Source organism: Pseudophryne corroboree, chromosome 2 (genome assembly GCF_028390025.1).
Source record: "Pseudophryne corroboree isolate aPseCor3 chromosome 2, aPseCor3.hap2, whole genome shotgun sequence".
NCBI classification, from domain to species: domain Eukaryota; kingdom Metazoa; phylum Chordata; class Amphibia; order Anura; family Myobatrachidae; genus Pseudophryne; species Pseudophryne corroboree.
This window is the reverse complement of record NC_086445.1, coordinates 598,572,532-598,594,610: the sequence shown is the minus strand read 5'-3', so window position 1 is coordinate 598,594,610 and position 22,079 is coordinate 598,572,532. Positions and strand designations below refer to the sequence as shown.

General features: G+C 46.9%; 1 protein-coding gene across 7 annotated transcripts in view; it reads left to right on the top strand.

Annotated features, from left to right (window-relative positions):
• The window catches only part of PHACTR4 (phosphatase and actin regulator 4), a 177,351-nt gene that overhangs the window by 53,672 nt on the left and 101,600 nt on the right, over positions 1-22,079 (top strand). For 5 of the 7 annotated variants that reach the window (XM_063954686.1, XM_063954683.1, XM_063954680.1 and 2 more), the window contains one exon: positions 18,821-18,889. In XM_063954686.1, coding sequence (XP_063810756.1) covers positions 18,874-18,889 — 16 coding nt within the window. In that variant the 5' untranslated portion in view covers positions 18,821-18,873. Of the gene's footprint in view, positions 1-18,820; positions 18,890-19,103; positions 19,166-22,079 lie in introns of those variants that run through there. The other 2 variants (XM_063954685.1, XM_063954684.1) reach the window with 1 other exon arrangement.

The following is a 22,079-nucleotide window of genomic DNA, read 5'->3' as shown; positions in this document are numbered from 1 at the left end:
TCATCCCTATCCTGATCAAAGCCAGGAAGGATGTAACCGCAAAACATTATCACCGCATTTGGCGAAAATATGTTGCGTAGTGCGAGGCCAGTAAGGCCCGACGGAGGAAATTCAACTGGGTCGATTCCTACATTTCCTGAAAACAGGAGTGTCTATGGGCCTGAAATTGGGGTCATTTAAGGTTCAGATTTCGGCCCTGTCAATTTTCTTCCAAAAAAAAGAACTAGCTTCAGTCCCTGAAGTTTAGACGTTTGTAAAAGGGGTACTGCATATACAGCCTCCTTTTGTGCCTCCAGTGGCACTTTGGGATCTCAATGTAGTTTTTTGGGTTCCAAAAGTCACATTGGTTTGAACCACTTAAATCTGTGGAGTTAAAATATCTCACATGGAAAGTGGTCATGCTGTTGGCCCTGGCCTGGGCCAGGCGCGTGTCAAAATTGGCGGCCTTATCCTGTAAAAGCCCTTATCTGATTTTCCATTCGGACAGGGCGGAATTGAGGACTCGTCCTCAGTTTCTCCCTAAGGTGGTTCCAGCGTTTTCACCTGAACCAACCTATTGTGGTGCCTGCGGCTACTAGGGACTTGGAGGAATCCAAGTTGCTGGATGTTGTCAGGGTCCTGAAAATATGTTTCCAGGACGGCTGGAGTCAGGAAATCTGACTCGCTGTTTATCCTGTATGCACCCAACAAGCTGGGTGCTCCTGCTTCTAAGCAGATTATTGCTCGTTGGATTTGTAGTACAATTCAGCTTGTACATTCTGTGGCAGGCCTGCCACAGCTAAAATCTGTAAAAGCCCGTTCCACAAGGAAAGTGGGCTCATCTTGGGCGGCTGCCCGAGGGGTCTCGGCTTTACAACTTTGCCGAGCAGCTACTTGGTCAGGGGCAAACACGTTTGCTAAATTCTACAAATTTGATACCCTGGCTGAGGAGGACCTGGAGTTCTCTCATTCGGTGCTGCAGAGTCATCCGCACTCTCCCGCCCGTTTGGGAGCTTTGGTATAATCCCCATGGTCCTTACGGAGTCCCCAGCATCCACTTAGGACGTTAGAGAAAATAAGAATTTACTTACCGATAATTCTATTTCTCATAGTCCGTAGTGGATGCTGGGCGCCCATCCCAAGTGCGGATTGTCTGCAATACTTGTACATAGTTATTGTTACAAAATCGGGTTATTATTGTTGGGAGCCATCTTTTCAGAGGCTTCTCTGTTATCATACTGTTAACTGGGTTCAGATCACAAGTTATACGGTGTGATTGGTGTGGCTGGTATGAGTCTTACCCGGGATTCAAAATCCTTCCTTATTGTGTACGCTCGTCCGGGCACAGTATCCTAACTGAGGCTTGGAGGAGGGTCATAGGGGGAGGAGCCAGTGCACACCAGTTAGTCCTAAAGCTTTCTTTAGATGTGCCCAGTCTCCTGCGGAGCCGCTATTCCCCATGGTCCTTACGGAGTCCCCAGCATCCACTACGGACTATGAGAAATAGAATTATCGGTAAGTAAATTCTTATTTTTTTGTATAAAAATAAATGTTCTTCCACAAAGTATTAGTTTAGTACAGAGGTTCCAAAACTTATTTGGTTTACTGCCCCCTTTTTTAAAATAAAAATTACTCCACGCCCTCCTGGAAATCTAGCCTCTTTAAGCGAGCAAACAGAACGATGCACTGACGAATTTACATTCTTTTATGTGTCAATATTTCTACCTATGTCCTACAACATAGTAAAGAAGGATGATGTTGTAAATAAGAAGCTTAAAATGAAGACTTTTTTTTTTTTTTTTTTTTTTTTAAATCAACCATGGCAACTTTCGCCTTACACACAGAAAATTAAGGCTGGGAAAACACCTAAAGATATATCTGCAGATCAACCAATATAGATATATCTCCAGATAGTGGTTTTTCATACACACTGACCAACCACCACTGACATCTGCAGATATATATGTTGTTGAGGACATTGGCCAATTAATTTTTCTTCTGTACACACTGGCAGATCGTCATCATAAAATGTGCCAAATATTCCTGCAGTTTACATAATCGGCTGGCCTATTAAGGAGCACACAGATAAAGGAAATAGGTCTATTTTTATTTTTGTACTCTCCCACTGTCTCTCGCTCTCTGTCTCTCACTAATTCGGTCTCCCATTGTCTCGCGCTCTCCATCTCTATTCCGCTCCAGTTGTCTCTCTCGCTCCCTCTGTCTCCCACTATCTTACTCCCTCGGTTTCTTGCAATTCTTCATGTTTCTAAGGAGACCATGTATAACTAATATATAACTAGTGGAGAACTGACTTGCCTTCACAAAAACCGATCATGCATGGCACACTCTGGCCAAGGCATCCACAGGTGACTGCTCTCGCTGGTTGACCTCCTGCAGATCATAGCTCCAGTTGGAAGGGTCTCCCAATGTCAAGGTCTCCTGCTGGCTTGGGGAACCTACTGATGGATCACGCTAGTTGGGGCTCCTGCGGAAACTCATCCCCCCGATGGTCAGAGCACACTTGCGTCTGCTCACGTCCCCACCCCTGATGGCCACAGCACTGGAGCCAAACGCCCCACAGCGGATGCCGGAAGACATTAAACTTTGATAGATAGTAGATCCAAGTGGGCTAAAGCACCGCTGATCTCCATGTCACTTACCTCATTTTCAGGGATAATTCTGTGTACTAGTGCATTCAGCCCACTGTAGGGGGTTAGGCTTGAGCTGCGGGAGTAGGGGATAGGCACCGGGAAGGGGGGAGGGAGGTGTTGTAGTAAGATTCATGTGAGATATAGGGGTGCTCACTTGTTAACTCCCAAAATGTGATTGAGTCAATTTAACCAGCATTATAGTAAAACATTATTGCTCCTATATATTTGAAATGCACTAATGGTCATACCTCTGGCCTGCCTCACGTCACTACACCCTCACCACTGTACAGTGCTTTGGTTGTGTTGTATAGTAGTGGTTTCATATTGTGGATGCTTAATATTCTGTTTGCTGGACTTAAGGAATGTTGTCACGATCCTGTGAGCTGAACCTCCATAAACGCCAATCTGAGAACCGCCACCCGTGATATTTACTGGTTACCCCGTGGTTACCATGTGGTTAATGAACACTGTTACTGCCACCAGCCGAAGTGACTTTTTGAGACAACGCCCTGGGCAAGCTTGAGCTCTCACCCGCACACTCAAAAACAACGTTCGTATTGCCTAGATAGGGTTGAACACTAGCAGAAGTGAAGTTTCCGCCTTAATCTTGGTTTTATCATGATCATATAGGTCTCTTCACGACAATGAACACTGTCTAAGTGTTTCTCATATTTAAACCAACTGCAGTTCCCTCTCAACCCCACCCTTGGAAGTATTTTAACCCTTGCAAACCCAGAACTGATTATCTGGTTACGCTATGGGGTCCCCTGTCCCTCTGAGCAAGGGGCGAATGCTCTTAGCTCTATTGAAGCTTTGAGACCAGACCCAATTAGCCTGGACCAGTTTTTACAACATGCTTCAGGAAGAAAGTTTCACATTCTTCTGGCCATAGTGTCTCTAAGGGGGTTCACTTGAAGCTTAAAGGTCTGGAATACCAAGCAGTGTGTAGTTTTTATGAGTTTGCTCAGGTAGGATGGACCAAATGCTTTTCTTCAGCAATCTCTCTTTCCCCCTACATCAAAGGAGATTCGACACCTCTTGTAGACAGAGTGTGTCTTCCATGGGTTGTATTGTAAACAACCTCTGTCCCAACTCCCCACCTCCACATAGTATAAACACAATTTGTACATCTCAAGTAAGGGCAGGCCTGCTCCATCCAGATGGAATTTTTCTCTATACAATATAGATTGATATATCACTCAATTTTGAGAATATCGTTATTTAATTACACCCAGTCCAATATGACCTGGGCATTCTCTACAAATGTTATGCCTCCACTTTTCATCTACCTATTGGATTTAAAAGTCCATTCTGCAGTAGGTGGGGCCTGTTTACTATTGGCTAACAACAAATTTAGCTACAGCTGAGCCCTCCCCATCCCACACAGGTCACAGCTCCTGGTGACACCTGCACCCCACCTGCGCACAAGTCACAGCTCCGTGTGACACGCAGCTCCATCTCCTGCACACAGGTCATAGCTCAAACCTACACCCGGGCCCCCCTGGGCATAGAGCACATCTCTGGGTGACATCCATACTCGCCCCTTTTCTCCTTAAGAAACTCACAGTGAGCGCTGGTGTTTCACTCTAACAAGGGATTCTATGCCTGTTGCTCCCACGTGGCCCTGGAAAACTGCTTAGATCAACTCCGCCTACCCTGGTGACATACTGAACAGCCAACCTATCGTGAGTTGATGGGGTTGGCCATAGACACAGAACGATGCACCAATAGATCTGTAGATATATTGATCATCTGTGCAGCAGGGCCAACTCGATATGTCTGTGAACGATGTAGTTTACAGACATATCGTTTATACACACCTGCCGATCGGTTAACGATAAGTGTGTATCCTCCTGATAACAAAGGATAGTATTAAAATACAAATCACAACATTAAAAATAATCCTAATGAGGAGGATTAATCTGGTGTGTTGCTATCTATTAATGTTCGTCTTTGTTTCTCTAACGTCCTAGTGGATGCTGGGAACTCCGTAAGGACCATGGGGAATAGCGGGCTCCGAAGGAGGCTGGGCACTCTAGAAAGATTTATGACTACCTGGTGTGCACTGGCTCCTCCCACTATGACCCTCCTCCAAGTTAGATTTCGTGCCCGGCCGAGGTTGGATGCACACTAGGGGCTCTCCTGAGCCCTTAGAAAGAAAGTATAGATTTAGGTTTTTTATTTTCAGTGAGACCTGCTGGCAACAGGCTCACTGCAGCGAGGGACTAAGGGGAGAAGAAGCGAACTCGCCTGCTTGCAGCCGGATTGGGCTTCTTAGGCTACTGGACACCATTAGCTCCAGAGGGATCGACCGCAGGCCCAGTCCTTGGTGTTCGGTCCCGGAGCCGCGCCGCCGTCCCCCTTACAGAGCCAGAAGCAAGAAGAGGTCCGGAAAAACGGCGGCAGAAGACATCAGTCTTCACCAAGGTAGCGCACAGCACTGCAGCTGTGCGCCATTGCTCCTCATGCACACTTCACACTCCGGTCACTGAGGGTGCAGGGCGCTGGGGGGGGGGGGGGGCGCCCTGAGCAGCAATAAAAACACCTTGGTTGGCAAAAATACCACAATATATGGCCCCAGAGGCTATATATGTGGTAAATACCCCTGCCAGAATCCAGGAAAAAGCGGGAGAATAGGCTGCGGAAAAGGGGCGGAGCTATCTCCCTCAGACACACTGGCGCCATTTCTCCTTCACAGATCCGCTGGAAGGATGCTCCCTGGCTCTCCCCTGCAGTCTACACTTCAGAACAGGGTAAAAACAGAGAGGGGGGGCACTAAATTTAGGCGCAATATATATATATATATATATATATATATATATATATATATATATATATATATATATATATATATATATATATATATATATATATATATATATATATATAAAATATAAAAAGCAGCTATAGGGGACATAACTCAGTTAGTCCCTGCATTATATAGCGCTCTGGTGTGTGCTGGAATACTCTCACTCTGTCCCCCCAAAGGGCTTTTGTGGGTCCTGTCCTCATTCGGAGCATTCCTTGTGTGTGTGCGGTGTGTCGGTACGGCTGTGTCGACATGTTTGATGAGGATAATGATGTGGAGGCGGAGCAGATGCCTTTAGAAGGGATGTCACCCCCTGCGGGGCAGACACCTGAGTGGATGGGCTTATGGAAAGTAATGAGTGCACGTATAGACTCCTTATATAAGAAAATCGACGACATGCCAAATGTGGGACAGCCGACTTCTCAGCTCGTGCCTGCCCAGGCGTCGCATGGGTCGTCAGGGGCTCTAAAACGCCCGCTACCACAAGCAGACCCAGATGTTGACACTGATACTGACACCAGTGTCGACGACGATGAGTCTAACCTGATGCCTACTAAGGCCATTCACTGCATGATTGAGGCAATGAAAGAGGTGTTACACATTTCTGATATAAGTACAGGTACCACTAAAAAGGGTATTATGTTTGGAGAGAAAAAACTACCCGTAGTTTTTCCCCCATCAGATGAATTAAATGAAGTGTGTGAAGAAGCGTGGGCTTTCCCTGATAAAAAAATTGGTAATTCCTAAGAAGGTACTAATGGCGTTCCCTTTCCCGCCAGAGGATAGGTCACGTTGGGAAACACCCCCTAGAGTGGATAAAGCGCTCACACGTTTGTCTAAAAAGGTGGCACTACCGTCTCCGGATACGGCCGCCCTCAAGGAACCTGCTGATAGAAAGCAGGAGGCGATCCTTAAGTCTGTATATACACACACAGGCATTATACTTAGGCCAGCTATTGCGTCAGCTTGGATGTGCAGTGCTGCCGCTGCGTGGTCAGATAAACTGTCAGAAAATATTGACACATTAGACAGAGACACGATCCTGTTAACCATAGACCATATAAAAGACTCAGTCTTTTATATATGAGAGATGCACAAAGGGAAATCTGCCGATTGGCATCTAAAGTAAGTGCATTGTCCATTTCTGCTAGGAGAGGCTTATGGACTCGCCAGTGGACAGGAGATGCAGATTCAAAAAAGCACATGGAAGTGTTACCATATAAGGGTGAGGAATTATTTGGGGATGGTCTCTCGGACCTAGTTTCCACAGCAACGTCTGGGAAGTCAGCATTTTTACCCCATGTCCCCTCACAGCCTAAGAAGGCGCCGTTTTATCAGGTACAGTCCTTTCGGACCCAGAAAAACAGGCGTGGAAAAGGCGGGTCTTTTCTGTCCAGAGGCAGAGGTAGGGGAAAATGGCTGCAACAAACAGCAGGTTCCCAGGAGCAAAAGTCCTCCCCCGCTTCTTCTGCCAAGTCCGCCGCATGACGGTGGGGCTCCACAGGCGGAGCCTGGTACGGTGGGGGGCCGCCTCAAGAATTTCAGCGATCAGTGGGCTCGCTCACAGGTGGATCCCTGGATCCTTCAAATAGTATCTCAGGGGTACAAACTGGAATTCGAGGCGTCTCCACCCCACCGGTTCCTAAAATCTGCCTTGCCGATTGCTCCCTCAGACAGGGAGGCGGTGCTAGCGGCAATTCACAAGCTGTATTCCCAGCAGGTGATAATCAAGGTACCCCTACTTCAACAAGGCCGGGGTTACTATTCCACACTATTTGTGGTACCGAAACCGGACGGTTCGGTGAGACCCATTTTAAATTTGAAATCCTTGAACACATACATAAAAAAATTCAAGTTCAAGATGGAATCGCTCAGGGCGGTTATTGCGAGCCTGGACGAGGGGGATTACATGGTATCCCTGGACATCAAGGATGCTTACTTGCATGTCCCCATTTACCATCCTCACCAGGAGTACCTCAGATTTGTGGTACAGGATTGCCATTACCAATTCCAGACGCTGCCGTTTGGACTGTCCACGGCACCGAGGGTATTTACCAAGGTTATGGCGGAAATGATGATACTCCTTTGAAAAAAGGGAGTTTTAATTATCCCGTACTTGGACGATCTCCTAATAAAAGCGAGGTCCAAGGAACAGTTGTTGGTGGGAGTAGCACTATCTCAGGAGGTGCTGCACCAGCACGGCTGGATTCTGAATATCCCAAAGTCACAGCTGGTTCCGACGACACGGCTACTGTTCCTGGGTATGATTCTGGATACAGTCCTGAAAAAAGTGTTTCTCCCGGAGGAGAAAGCTAGGGAGTTGTCATCTCTAGTCAGAGACCTCCTGAAACCAAAACAGGTATCAGTGCATCGCTGCACGCGGGTCCTGGGAAAGATGGTGGCTTCTTACGAAGCAATTCCCTTCGGCAGGTTCCATGCCAGAATCTTTCAGTGGGACCTGTTGGACCAATGGTCCGGATCGCATCTTCAGATGCATCGCTTGATAACCCTGTCTCCAAGAACCAGGGTGTCTCTACTGTGGTGGCTGCAGAGTGCCCATCTTCTAGAGGGACGCAGGTTCGGCATACAGGACTGGGTCCTGGTGACCACGGATGCCAGCCTTCGAGGCTGGGGAGCAGTCACACAGGGAAGAAACTTCCAAGGACTATGGTCGAGTCAGGAGACTTCCCTTCACATAAATATTCTGGAACTAAGGGCCATCTACAATGCCCTAAGTCAAGCAAAATCCCTGCTCCTACACCAGCCGGTGCTGATCCAGTCAGACAACATCACGGCAGTCGCCCATGTAAATCGACAGGGCGGCACAAGAAGCAGGATGGCGATGGCGGAAGCCACAAGAATTCTCCGATTGGCGGAGAATCATGTACTAGCACTGTCAGCAGTGTTCATTCCGGGAGTGGACAACTGGGAAGCAGACTTCCTCAGCAGACACGACCTCCACCCGGGAGAGTGGGGACTTCATCCAGAAGTCTTCCAGATGCTGGTAAACCGTTGGGAAAAACCACAGGTGGACATGATGGCGTCCCGCCTCAACAAAAAGTTAAAAAGATATTGCGCCAGGTCAAGGGACCCTCAGGCGATAGCTGTGGACGCTCTAGTGACACCGTGGGTGTACCAGTCGGTTTATGTGTTCCCTCCTCTGCCTCTCATACCAAAGGTATTGAGAATAATAAGAAAGCGAGGAGTAAACACCATTCTCGTGGTTCCTGATTGGCCAAGACGAGCGTGGTACCCGGAACATCAAGAGATGCTCTCAGAGGACCCGTGGCCTCTACCGCTCAGACAGGACCTGCTACAACAGGGGCCCTGTCTGTTCCAAGACTTACCGCGGCTGCGTTTGACGGCATGGCGGTTGAACACCGGATCCTAAAGGAAAAGGGTATTCCGGAAGAAGTCATTCATACGCTTATTAAGGCCAGGAAAGATGTTACGGCAAAGCATTATCACCGCATATGGCGGAAATATGTTGCATGGTGCGAGGCCAAAAAGGCCCCAACAGAGGAATTTCAACTAGGTCGATTTCTGCATTTCCTGCAAGCAGGAGTGAATATGGGCCTAAAACTAGGCTCCATTAAAGTACAGATCTCGGCTCTGTCGATTTTCTTTCAAAAAGAACTAGCTTCACTACCTGAAGTTCAGACATTTGTGAAAGGAGTGCTGCATATTCAGCCCCCATTTGTGCCTCCTGTGGCACCTTGGGATCTCAACGTGATGTTGAGTTTCTTAAAATCACATTGGTTTGAGCCACTAAAAACCGTGGATCTGAAATATCTCACGTGGAAAGTGGTCATGTTATTGGCCTTGGCTTCAGCCAGGCGAGTGTCAGAATTGGCGGCTTTATCATGTAAAAGCCCTTATCTGATTTTCCATATGGATAGGGCAGAATTGAGGACTCGTCCCCAGTTTCTCCCTAAGGTGGTGTCAGCGTTTCACCTGAACCAGCCTATTGTGGTGCCTGCGGCTACTAAGGATTTGGAGGACTCCAAGTTGCTAGACGTTGTCAGGGCCCTGAAAATATATGTTTCCAGGACGGCTGGAGTCAGAAAATCTGACTCGCTGTTTATCCTGTATGCACCCAACAAGCTGGGTGCTCCTGCTTCTAAGCAGTCTATTGCTCGCTGGATTTGTAGTACAATTCAGCTTGCACATTCTGTGGCAGGCATGCCACAGCCAAAATCTGTAAATGCCCATTCCACAAGGAAGGTGGGCTCATCTTGGGCGGCTGCCCGAGGGGTCTCGGCTTTACAACTTTGCCGAGCAGCTACTTGGTCAGGGGCAAACACATTTGCAAAATTCTACAAATTTGATACCCTGGCTGAGGAGGACCTGGAGTTCTCTCATTCGGTGCTACAGAGTCCTCCGCACTCTCCCGCCCGTTTGGGAGCTTTGGTATAATCCCCATGGTCCTTACGGAGTTCCCAGCATCCACTAGGACGTTAGAGAAAATAAGAATTTACTCACCGGTAATTCTATTTCTCGTAGTCCATAGTGGATGCTGGGCGCCCATCCCAAGTGCGGATTGTCTGCAATACTTGTAAATAGTTATTGTTAACTAAAGGGTTATTGTTGAGCCATCTGTTGAGAGGCTCAGTTGTTTTCATACTGTCAAACTGGATATAGTATCACGAGTTGTACGGTGTGATTGGTGTGGCTGGTAAGAGTCTTACCCGGGATTCTAAATCCTTCCTTATTATGTCTGCTCGTCCGGGCACAGTACCTAACTGAGGCTTGGAGGAGGGTCATAGTGGGAGGAGCCAGTGCACACCAGGTAGTCATAAATCTTTCTAGAGTGCCCAGCCTCCTTCGGAGCCCGCTATTCCCCATGGTCCTTACGGAGTTCCCAGCATCCACTACGGACTACGAGAAATAGAATTACTGGTGAGTAAATTCTTATTTTTTGTTAGCAGCTAATTGCGATTACTGTAGCTTTTTGTAGGTTTTTTTTTAACTGCTAATTTGTAACCACACTGAACCTAAAGGGGGGTACACTCTGAGCGATAATCTAAGCAATCTGACTAGATTGCTTAGATTTTCAGCAAGATCGCTCCGTGTGTAGCCCTAACAGCGATAGCGATGCGCAGCCCCACGCATCGCTATCGCTGCTGCTAGATTGGCCTGCATGCAGGCCAATCTAGCGGGTCGCTCACTTCACCCGCTGGGTGAAGTGAGCGCCCCCCCCCATCTCCCCCCGCACGCTCATCACAGATCGCGCTGTGCTGAGCGCCGGGAGAGATGTGTGCTGAGCGGTTCGCTCAGCACACATCTCTCCAGCATCGGGCCGTGAGGACTGGCCTTTAGTTCACTAAATATGATGAAGGAAATGCAATTAAATCTTTTAGACTATATACAAACAGGCACCAGTAAATGCTTTCAGCAGTTAAAGTAATACATGAGTCAGCATTTATTAGGACAAAAACGTACCTTAAAATTATTGCCCTCATGGCGTGTCTTCAGCACGCATCTTAGAATATCCCTCCTCTCTTGGCAGGCTCCTATTCCTTGTTCCTATCCAATGACTGTGTTGACAACTAAAGCGCTTCAGAGAGCAGGCGAGCTGGCTGGGCTGTGTTGTGTGGAGTAGAACCCTTGGGTTGCTGCATTGGCTCTGCTGCACTGTGCAGCTGCAAGCAGGAAATCTTAGGTGGCCCAATATGCCACCAGTCCAGGTGGCAGATAAATCTCGACCCAGCCCACCCCTGCAATAGAGGGAGGAGGAGCTGATTGGAACAGTGCGGCACCACCCTCAGCATGCAGCGGCAGGTGCCGAGTTAACGGTGTACCTGTGCACACTTGGCTAGGGAGGCCAATCCCGGGATCGGCGGGATTTAGGCCAAAAAACAGCCGGGATTCAATCCTGGGATTGGAAGCTCCAATCCCGGGAATTGCGGGATTTCCCTGCTACATTGTTTTTTGTGTTTTTTTTTATGCTGGACAGCGTTGAGTGTTTTCAGTAGACTCGGGTGCTGCCCACAGCAGTATGTACTGCGCAGCATGGCATAATGTCAGAGGTCATGCTGCGCAGTCTGACGCCAGCTGCCTGTGCTTCCCGGACCGCACCTAGCTGCCTGCAAGCCCACCCACTATGGTAAATCTGACGTCGGCTGCTAGAACCGCACCTTGCCACCCGCAGCCAGCTTGCCCAGCTCCCACCCATGATAGTGAGTATTTGTGTGTGCTGGGCGGGTCTTCAACCCAATCCCAGGAAACCCGGGATTGACTTTTTTTCAATCCCAATACCTGGGATTGAAAAAAAGACCCAGGATTGGCCTCCCTACACTTGGTACCCCAATGCTCCATGCAGTGTGAGAGCAGGGGAAGAAGTGTCCCATAGGCAGCACCTCTGTTCTCAGTGTAAGACCTGAGACTGCTCACATTTTTTTTCAAAGCCCCCTAATTGCACCTCAGCCGCCTACTGCCCCCCTAGATCATTCCAGCGTCTCCCTGGGGGAGCAGTACTGCCCACTTTGAAAAAAACACTGGTTTAGGGGTGTGCACCTTTATACAACCAATAGATTGTGCGAGCCTCCCCCGCCACCACCACGTAAGGTTTCTTTATCACTTGCATTTTGTTTTTCTCCAGCAGGGTACACTGTGTTCCACAGGGAATACATCGGGGTGTAGAGTTGGATCTTGATCCAGAGACACCAATAGGATAAAGCTTTGACTGTTCCCAGGATGCATTGCATGGCCTCCTCTATAACCCCGCCTCCGGACACTGGAGCTCAGTTTGTAAGTTGGTGCCTGCAGAGCAGGTCACTTAACAAGGGGTGCTGTGCTAGGCAGCACTGAAAAAAGCTTTTATTAGAAGATTCTTCAAGGGCTGCAGCACTTTAATGTCCTAGTGACATACTAGCTGCAGCTCCAACACCTCCCCAGCAGCGCTGTATACTCCCGCTGGCCGGGTTCTGGGGTACTTGCTGCGGAGGCGCTCCGGTTTCCAGACGCACGCTGCTGGCGCTCTCCAGGATCGCGTGGCTGCTTATTTGGGAGGAGGTAAGATGGTCTCCCAGGTGAGACCCGCTGAAATAGCGTTCCGGTCGAGGTCATAGGAGACGGACACCGCGGCCCTGGCGTGGACACTGGCCGTGCAGGGACCCCACAAAACTCCTTTTAACAAGGCTCCACAGTACCCGGTGGTGCGGACCAGCATGGGGGATAAGGCACTTGACCTGTAGCCCCTCCCCTAGCTCCGGGCGCCATCTACTGCTGGTGTTCCTGCAGTGGAGTTGCTTCTCACTCTCCCTCACTCCCTGACAGAGATTTTGGCGCCATCTTTACACAAGTAGCTGTGGCTGATCTCCGGGACTGCAGGGCAATGTCTCCTCTGTAAATCCGCCTGACTCATCAACGCTGTTCATTTACAGTCACTTAAGTATTCTACATGTCATTTTAGACAGTGTTACTTAAGAACAAGTGTACTTCTACCTGAATATTTAGTCCAAGTATTCTGAGATAAACATCCAGTATCTACTGTGCATTTTTATACATATTTTATTTAGTTGTACTGGTCTAGTGCAGATTTGTTGTTTATCAATAATAACTTCTGCATTGTGACTGAGTGTGTCTGCAGCTGCTGTGTGGATTTCCTTCTCGTGTATCACACTTATTGCTTTCGATATATTCTGTACCCTGGGGGGCTAGGTGCGTCAGGGTCTTGAGAGATACATAGATATATCAAGAGAGGGCACTCACCAGTACAATTAACTAAAAGACTTTTTTATTTGTTTGGCTACATTGTACTGTTAAGCTCTAAGGCTACATTCCCTATGTCTGCAACACAGGGCGGGAAATCCGCTGACGCTTCTGCATCATGCAATGCTTGCAACAAGGATTTACCTGAGGGGGAAGTTTTAGCTGATGGTTCAGGTACTGGGTGCCATACATCTCCAAGTCAGCCCGCAGCCCCTGTGGCCAATCAGGAACCACCTTGGACAGCGTTCTTAAGTATGCTGAATACGTTTGTGACACATCTTACGCCCCTTGTGGGGCCTCCTATGCCATTGCAGCCACACATTGTCCCCGTAGTTAGTCCGCCCTGGGCGGACACTTTGTTTACACAGACACAACAATTAAATCAATCTTTGGTTGGACAAAAATTACCCCACGCCCCTCTGGGGTCAAGGGGTTATCTAAGCGGGCAGCTTCCTCACAATCCACTAATATTTCAGATAATTCTACTGATGAGGATGGGGAATATACTGATCCGTCAGCCACTGATAGTCATTTCAGACGAGGAACCTACAACTCAGGTTGATTTTCTTGACCTAGTGGAGGCTATTAAGCTGATTCCACAAATTGATGATGAGGTAGATCCCACTACTGCATCTAAGAAACCTGATAAGTTCAAACGTCAGAAGGTTTCTAAAGTAGTCTTCCCACATTCTGACCATTTAATTGACATACGTCAGGAATCCTGGTCGTCTCCAGGAAAGAAATTCTCCCTGTCTAAAAAGATGCTAGCTCATTATCCTATCTCTGCGGAGTTGAGTAACAAGTGGGAAACTCATCGCCGGTGGACTCTCATGTCACCTGTCTTGTGGTGTCATCTACTCTGCCTGTCACCACTGTCACCTCACTGAAGCAACTGACGGATAAGCGTGTGGAGGGATGCCTGAAGTCTATTTACTCCCTTACCGGTGCTGTACATAGACCCACTATAGCAGCCTACTGGGCCGCAAAAGGAATTGAAGCATGGGTTCAGGCATTAGAGGATGAGCTGCCTCAGGATATTTCGGACACTAGCAGACGATATCTGTCTCATATTACCACAGCCTCCCACTATATTCAGGAGGCGTCCTCTGAGGCAGGTGTAATGGCGGCCACGGAATTCTGTGGTTAAGTTCCTGGAAGGTGGACTTAGACTCCAAAAAGACCTTGGAGGTGGTCCCTTTTAAGGGAGACATCCTATTTGGGAAGTTCTGAAAAAGATTGTGACTGACTTGGCGACTCTAAGACTGCATTTCTCGCAAGTACTAATCCTTCTGCACAAAAGGCTAAGAGTATCACTTTTCGTTCCTTTCGACCTCCAGTGATATCAAAGGGTCAGGCGTAGCAGAGACAGGCTCGTACTTCCATAACCACTAAGCCCAAAACGAAACAATCCTGGGCCGCCCGTCAGCCTGCTTCCAAACAAGACAAGCCTGCTGCATGACGGGGCGGGCTTCCCCCTGGGGGATCCCATGGTGGGAGGCAGACTTCTGCAGTTCGCCCAGGCCTGGTTAAAGACCACTTCGGACGCGTGGGTGCTGGAAGTTGTCTTTCACGGGTACGCAGTCTCTTTCAAGAGACATCCCCCTCGCCAGTTCTACTCAACGGTTATCCTTTCAGATCCGTTGAAAGCTCAAGCTCTACGCTTGGTTGTGCGATCCCTTCAAGACACAGGAGTGGTAGTGCTGGTACCTCTGTCCCAGAGAGGCAGGGGGATACTGTTCGACCCTGTTTCTAGTTCTGAAACCCAATGGGTCCTTTCGGCCTATACTCAACCTCAAATCATTGAACAAATTTGTGAGAGTGTCCAAATTCCGTATGGAAAGTCTGCGCTCTATTGTACTGCCCATGGAACCTGCAGACTATATGCTATCCTTGGACATACAGGATGCTTACCTGCATATTCCCATATCGCATCAACAATATCTGTGGTTTGCTATTGGTAGCCTACATTTTCAATTCCAGGATCTGCCATTTGCACTGGCCACGGCCCCTCGGACCTTCACCAGTGTCATGGCCGTGATGACGGCCCTTCGCCGCCGTCAAGGAATGAGGAGCCTGCCGCATCTGGATGACTTGCTGATCCTGGCGAACTCCCAAGATGTTCTTCTCAGTCATCTGGAACTGACTGTCCAATTCCTACAAGCCCACGGGTGGCTCATCAACTGGAAAAAGTCCTCACTGGTTGGTACCTGCTCGTAGCATGGTGCACCTGGGGGCACTGCTAGACACACAAAAGACTTTCTGTCTCCAGAGAAAGTCCTGAAACTTCAGGACGGGATCAAATGCTTCCTGTCTCGCCCAAGAGTGTCAATACATTCGGCAATTCAAGTACTAGGCCTCATGGTGCCTGCTTTCGACATGATAGAGTACGCTCAATTTCATTCCCGCCCTCTGCAGAGGTTAATCCTTTCCAAGTGGGATGGCCTGCCTCATCGGATCAGATCTCAAATGATCTCTTTGACTCCGGAGGTTCGTCTGTCACTGAGCTGGTGGCTACAGGACCAATGGTTGAGCAGGGGCTGACCCTTTTGGAGCCCCAACTGGGTCCTGCTAACTATGGGCGCCAGTCTGCGGGGTTGGGGAGTGGTGCTAGAGCAACACACTCTCCAGGGTCGGTGGACCAAGGAGGAATCTCTCCTCCCGATAAACATTCTGAAATTGCGGGCAGTGTTCAGTGCTTTGAATCTTGCCCTTCCTCTGGTACAGAACAGGCTTGTTCAAGTACAATCAGACCATGCCACCACGGTGGCATACATAAATCATCAAGGCTGCACTCGAAGCCGCATGGCAATGATGGAAGTGTTCGTCAGTGTTCATTCCTGGAGTCCTCAACTGGGAAGCGGATTTCCTTAGTCGTCAGGACATGCACGCCGGAGAGTGGAGTCTTCATCCAGAAGTCTTTCAACTCCTAGTGGGCAAGTGGGGCCTACCAGATGTAGACCTGATGGCGTCTCGACACATTCACAAAGTTCCGGTCTTCGGCTCAAGGACAAGGGATCTTCAAGCAGCGTTCGTGGACACACTGGGCATTCCATGGAACTTTCGGCTGCCATACGTGTTTCCTCCAGTGTCACTCCTGCCCAGGGTACTACTGAAGTTCAAGCAAGAAGGAGGAATACTACTTCTAGTCACTCCAGCGTGGCCCAGATTGCATTGGTTCTCAGACCTGCAGGGTCATCGATAGAGCGTCCTCTTCTACTTCCTCAATGCCCAGACCTCCTCGGTCAGGACCTTTGTGTCTACCCGGACCTGGTCAGATGGGCTTTGACAGCGTGGCTCTTGAAGCTTCACTCCTGAGGGCCAAGGGCTTCTCCGAGGTGGTTATCCAAACTATGCTGAAGGCTCACAAACCGGCTTCTGCACGGATTTATTACAGGGACTGGAGTTCTTATTTCACCTGGTGTGCTGCTAAGAATTACGATGCTTACAATGTCAGAACTGGCTTTTCTGCAACAATGCCTGGACTTAGGCCTTCGTTTGGCTTCCCTCAAGGTTCATATTTCTGCCTTGTCTGTGTGGTTTCAGAGAAAAATTGCGTCTATTGCTGATGTTCATACTTTCACTCAAGGAGTCTTACGGCTTCAGCCTCCCTATGTCCCTCTTGTGGCTCCATGGGATCTGTCTGTTGTCTTGAATGCCCTAAAAGAGTCTCCGTTTGAACCTCTTGAGTCTGTGGACCTTAAATATCTTACGCTTAAGGTCATGTTTCTGCTGGCTGTTGCCTCTGCTAGGAGGGTGTCGGACTTAGGAGCTTTGTCCTTTGCCTAAGGTGGTGTCATCTTTTCACTTTAACCAAGAGATCGTGGTTCCGGCTCTTATCTATTCTGGTTTGTCCTCCTAAAAGCAGTCTTTGAATGTGGTACGGGCTCTCCGTATTTATGTGGAGAGGACTGCCTCTCTTCAGAGGTCCGATACACTTTGTTTTTTTTACTTTTTGATTTTCACAAATGTGGCTGGCCTGCGAATAAGCAAACCTTGGCCAGATGGATTAGAATGGCTATTGCACAAGCATATGCACAGGCTGGCCTTCCAGCTCTTGCTGCTATCAAAGCCCATTCTACTCAGTCTGTTGGACCTTCTTGGGCGGCCCGCAGAGGCGTGTCCGCTAAACAATTGTGCAAGGCGGCTACATGGTTTTCAGTGAACACGTTCATTAGGTTTTATGCCTTTGATACTTCCGCCTCCCAGGATACTTCCTTTGGACGCTGGGTTCTTGTGCCCGCTACGGTGTGTCCCCTCCCATGAGGACCTGCTTTAGGACATCCCCGACGTATTCCCGCTGCAAAAAAGGAAATTTATGGTAGACTTACCATAGTTAATTTTCTTTTTGCGAGGTAAACTGGGTTCCACAGGGCGCCCACCCTGAGGCACTTAGCTTCTTTGGGTTTGTGTGGCATTAGCCGCTGGTCCCTTCTCCTGTCGTGAAAATGTGGTTCTATGTGACTGCCTTCTCTTTTACCTGCTACTGCATTGGACTGGTTAACGAAACTGAGCTCCAGTGTCCGGAGGCGGGATTATAGAGGAGGCCATGCAATGCATCCTGGGAACAGTCAAAGCTTTAGCCTATTGGTGCCTCTGGATCAAGATCCAATTCTACACCCCGATGTATTCCCTGTGGAACCCAGTGTACCTCGCCGAAAGAGACTTAACTATGGTTAGTCTACCATAAATCTCCTTTTTTGCATCAAAGGTGGAAGAAGGTCTTTTTGTGATTTTTCTTGATTGCCGGATTTGCATTTGACACATGCAATTTCATAGGTTGTGTAGGCTTTTCTAGGAACTGTGAGTTATATGTCACCTTGTATTTATGGTTTTGCTACTATCTGTATTAGTTGGTGGAGAGAGCAGTATGCAGTGTGTTTGTTACCTGTGTTCGGGCCTAGACTTGCACTCCATATTTTATCTGAATTTCCTGTCAGCTTGTTCAGTTTTTTTTCTGTCATTCTTTTTCCATAAACTGCTACTTCTATGAAATGCCCTAGAACAATATCCCATAACATTGCTCACTCTGTCTAGGTTGCAAGGTGTTGCTTTTACCATGCTTTGCAATTTATTATTGTAGAGCTTGAAAGACCTTGAGTGTTGATGACAACAAGCCCGTTAGGATTTGTACACATTGTAACAGCAGAACAATGCGAAGTATACATGTAATGGATAATTATGCTTTGTAGTCTGGTGGCAGCAGGAAGATCAGTCCATTTAGCAGCCTAATGGATGAATGTTGACCTCCAAGGCTTTTAATTAGCCACCACCCTTCCTGAAAACGCACATAGCATTTTTATAAAGCCTTGTCTGAGAGATTCTAGTCTGCATGTGGACATGGTGAGCAACACACTACTTGTATTGCACTGTCCAGGGCATTTAGCCATTCTGTTTTAGAGATTGTGTAAAGCATTTTTTGTTGTTGAAAACTTGTGTACTGCTGTCTATTATATGGTTAAAAAAAAAATCCTGGAGACTGGCAATGTTACTATTTACAAGTTTGCTACAGGGCTACTTTCTAATTCTATCATTGCAATTAATGTTTAACGTCTCTTATTATTTGAACACACATTTGCTCACAGGATGCTGCCTGATCCTTGCTGTGCTCGCTGTGGAATAGTATGTACTGCTGTGTTGTGCATTACACGCTTTCCTTTTCTTTTCTCAGGACCCTATTGGAGCAGGACCCTGCAGTGCCTCTTCCCCCCTGGTGCCCCTGTGATGGAAGACAGGAGCGGTGAGTTCTAGTTGTGCCATGTGTTGGTTACTGAAATTAAAGCTCATGAATTTATATTTTTTCTGAAACAAAACCTCCCAGATACCACAAATGAGCATATTAAATATTATTTAAAGAAGGAACTAAAACTTCTTGTTAGGAATTTTAATAAAAATGTGCTTTTATAAGGAATTATTTTAATTTTTGAATTGTAAATGTACTAAATGTCATGCAGGGCTGCAGTAGCCAGTGCATCAAAGGACCAGCTAGCATAGAAAGCAAGTGGGTGCTCAATTGGCAAGTAAAACATTTTCTTCTTTTCTTGGAACAATTCTGTATAGTATGACTATAGTTTGGCCACTTATTATAATTTCACTTCAATTTTTTTTTATATTACAAAAAGCTATCAAGTGATTCTGTGTTTGTGTTTTTACTAGCAGTTATATGACCATTGTAGGCTTTCCCAATGCATTTACCCACAGTACATACAAACCATGGAACAAGATATGAAGCACAAGTGAAAACGGTGGCAATTGTTAGGCAGCACAGTGGGGCAAAGATTAGCTTGTACCACACAGCACTGAGATCCTGGGTTTGATTCCCAGCAAGGGTCTATCAGTGTGGCGTTTTAAAGGCCCTTATTCATGGGCAGATGTGGGTAGAGATGTGTGCTGAGCGAACCGCTCAGCACATATCTCTCCCCCCGCTCAGCACAGCGTGATGTGTGCTGAGTGTGCAGGTGGGACGACGGCGGGGCCGCTCATTTCACCCAGCGGGTGAAATGAGCTACCTGTTAGATTGAGACTGCATGCCGGCCAATCTAGCACCCGCTTTGCTATCGCTGTGGGGGATACACACGGATAGATCATGCTTAAAATCTAAGCAATCTAGTCAGATTGATTAGATTATCGCTCCGTGAGTACCCCCCTTAAGATCTCCCAATGCTTGTGTGGGTTTCCTACTACAATGCAAAAGGTAGGTTAATTGGCTTCTCACAAGAACCCTATGTATGTGCATTTATGGCATAGAATAAAGATTATTAACTCCACTGTGGGAGGGACTGATATGAATGACTAAATATTCTTTGGGCTGCAGAATATCATAAATAAATATTAAACAGGGTTAGAGCTTTCACATGTGTTGAAGACCCATGTGGACTACACCTAAAGAAAAATCTTTAATGGACATGATTCGATCAGGGCTTTTTATGAATTTAAAATAAAACGTAGTCTCACTGCCTTGATACGCAGAATTTAATAAATACTACTTGCATTATAAAAAAGTCTGTGATCCATCTGTTTCAAAATATTTATCGTCTTGCAGTGCGATACTTTTTAGATGTGTGTCCAGGGATGAGCTTTATTCTCCCACAACTTAATTACCGCTTTCATTAGGCAGAAGGAAAAAGTGCTCAGTATATTTTCATTTAAGTGTAGTATGTTTTAACATTTCAAATTAATATGGTAGGTGACTTAGGGGGACATTTACTAAGCAGTGATAAGAGCGGAGAAGTGAGCCAGTGGAGAAGTGCCCATGTCAACCAATCAGCACTGAAGTAACATCTATAATTTGCATACTATAAAATGATAGAGCTGCTGATTGGTTGATGGGACAATTTCTCCACTGGCTCACTTCTCCGCTCTTATCACTGCTCAGTAAATGTCCCCCTTAAGGCAGTGCCACACTGGAAGATATTTTAAACCTATGTCGCTCATTTTCACCCTTCTGAGTGACATAGTTTAAAATGTCGCCCAGTGTGGCCGGTGCAAACAATGAACGATGCGTGCTCCCGCAGGTTGTAAACTAGGTAGTCTGACGTCTGTCCCTCGTTCAGTCATTCATAAAATCGCTCCGTGTGGCCGCTCTATCTCGTTCATGCAGGAGTCCGGGAAGTTCAAGGGAAAATAATGAACGATATCGTTCATGTCGTCCATTGTGGCTCTGCCTTTAGATGTATATAGTGTGTTCCCAAACTTCTTGAAGTCATGGCGCCCTCGAGTATCAGAATTTTTTTCACGGCACCCTTAGGCCGAAAGTTTTTTTTTTTTGTTTTTTTTTTAGAAATGTAGAAAAAAATATTAACTGAAGTCTATTATGTTTATATGTAATCCTTAGTTTCAGTTGTTTGGTGAGGGACAATATTTGCTTCTATTTGTGCATATTTTTTATGATTGCCAGCCACAAGCACTAGTTTTGCCTATTATATTGACAATAAATAGTTTAAATTGGTCCTGGACCACCAATCCAAGCCACCCCTACAAGTGTCCTTCGGCACCCAGGGTGCCACAGCACACAGTTTGAGAACCCCTGGTGTTTTGTATTATGATGTATCTTATATGTAGACCCATTTTAGCTGCCAGCTTATAAGAGGGGTGTGGGCTTTCGAATGTAAAAACAAAAAAATAACTGGTAATAAATGGCGCTAAGTATCTATAGCTGTATAAATGATACACAAACTATAAATGATAAATGTTTTGGATAGTTTAATGGTTATTATATAATGCAATGTTTAATAGATTATGCATGTATAACATCCTTGTAGCAAAGAATAAATATATACATAAACATAAAACTTGAGAATGATGTCCCCTTTTGTAGGCTATAAAGATATCAATTTCGAGACTTGGTGCTAAAACTGTAGAAAAGAGTTAATGTTCCAAGGTGTATTCAACAGAATTGAATGGGGCAGAGAATCAAAGTTCATATACCTGTACATATTTATTCAAAGTCTCTAGACAGGACTGATCTCACATGTATATTAGCAGTGTCCGATTCCACTGTCTATCCTGGTAGTACTGATGAAGCTGTGTTGCCTCTATCACGCTCATAGGTGTCTCAAGATACACCGGTCTCCTGTGCTGATTAAATGGAGCTGCCGACATGCTCACAATGTTGGATTCTGTTCAGTAAATAGAGATGGAGTGACTGCTGTATGCAAGTGTACCATGCTGCAGACATGCTAAATTGTATTGGTCTTTGCTGCCACACAGAATCTTTCACTTATTCCCGCTCTGGACTTGTACATTTGACTTCTTTTTGTCATCGCTTGATCACTCCTCCTTTTATTCCATTTTTAGCTTGTTTGACGCTGCCTTCTCACTCTCCATCTACAGCTTCCTTTTACTTCAGCCTTCCCTTACCTCATATTACCAGGTGCACCCAAATCCACTTGGCAACATGTAATGCTCTTGATTCAATCCGCTACTTACGT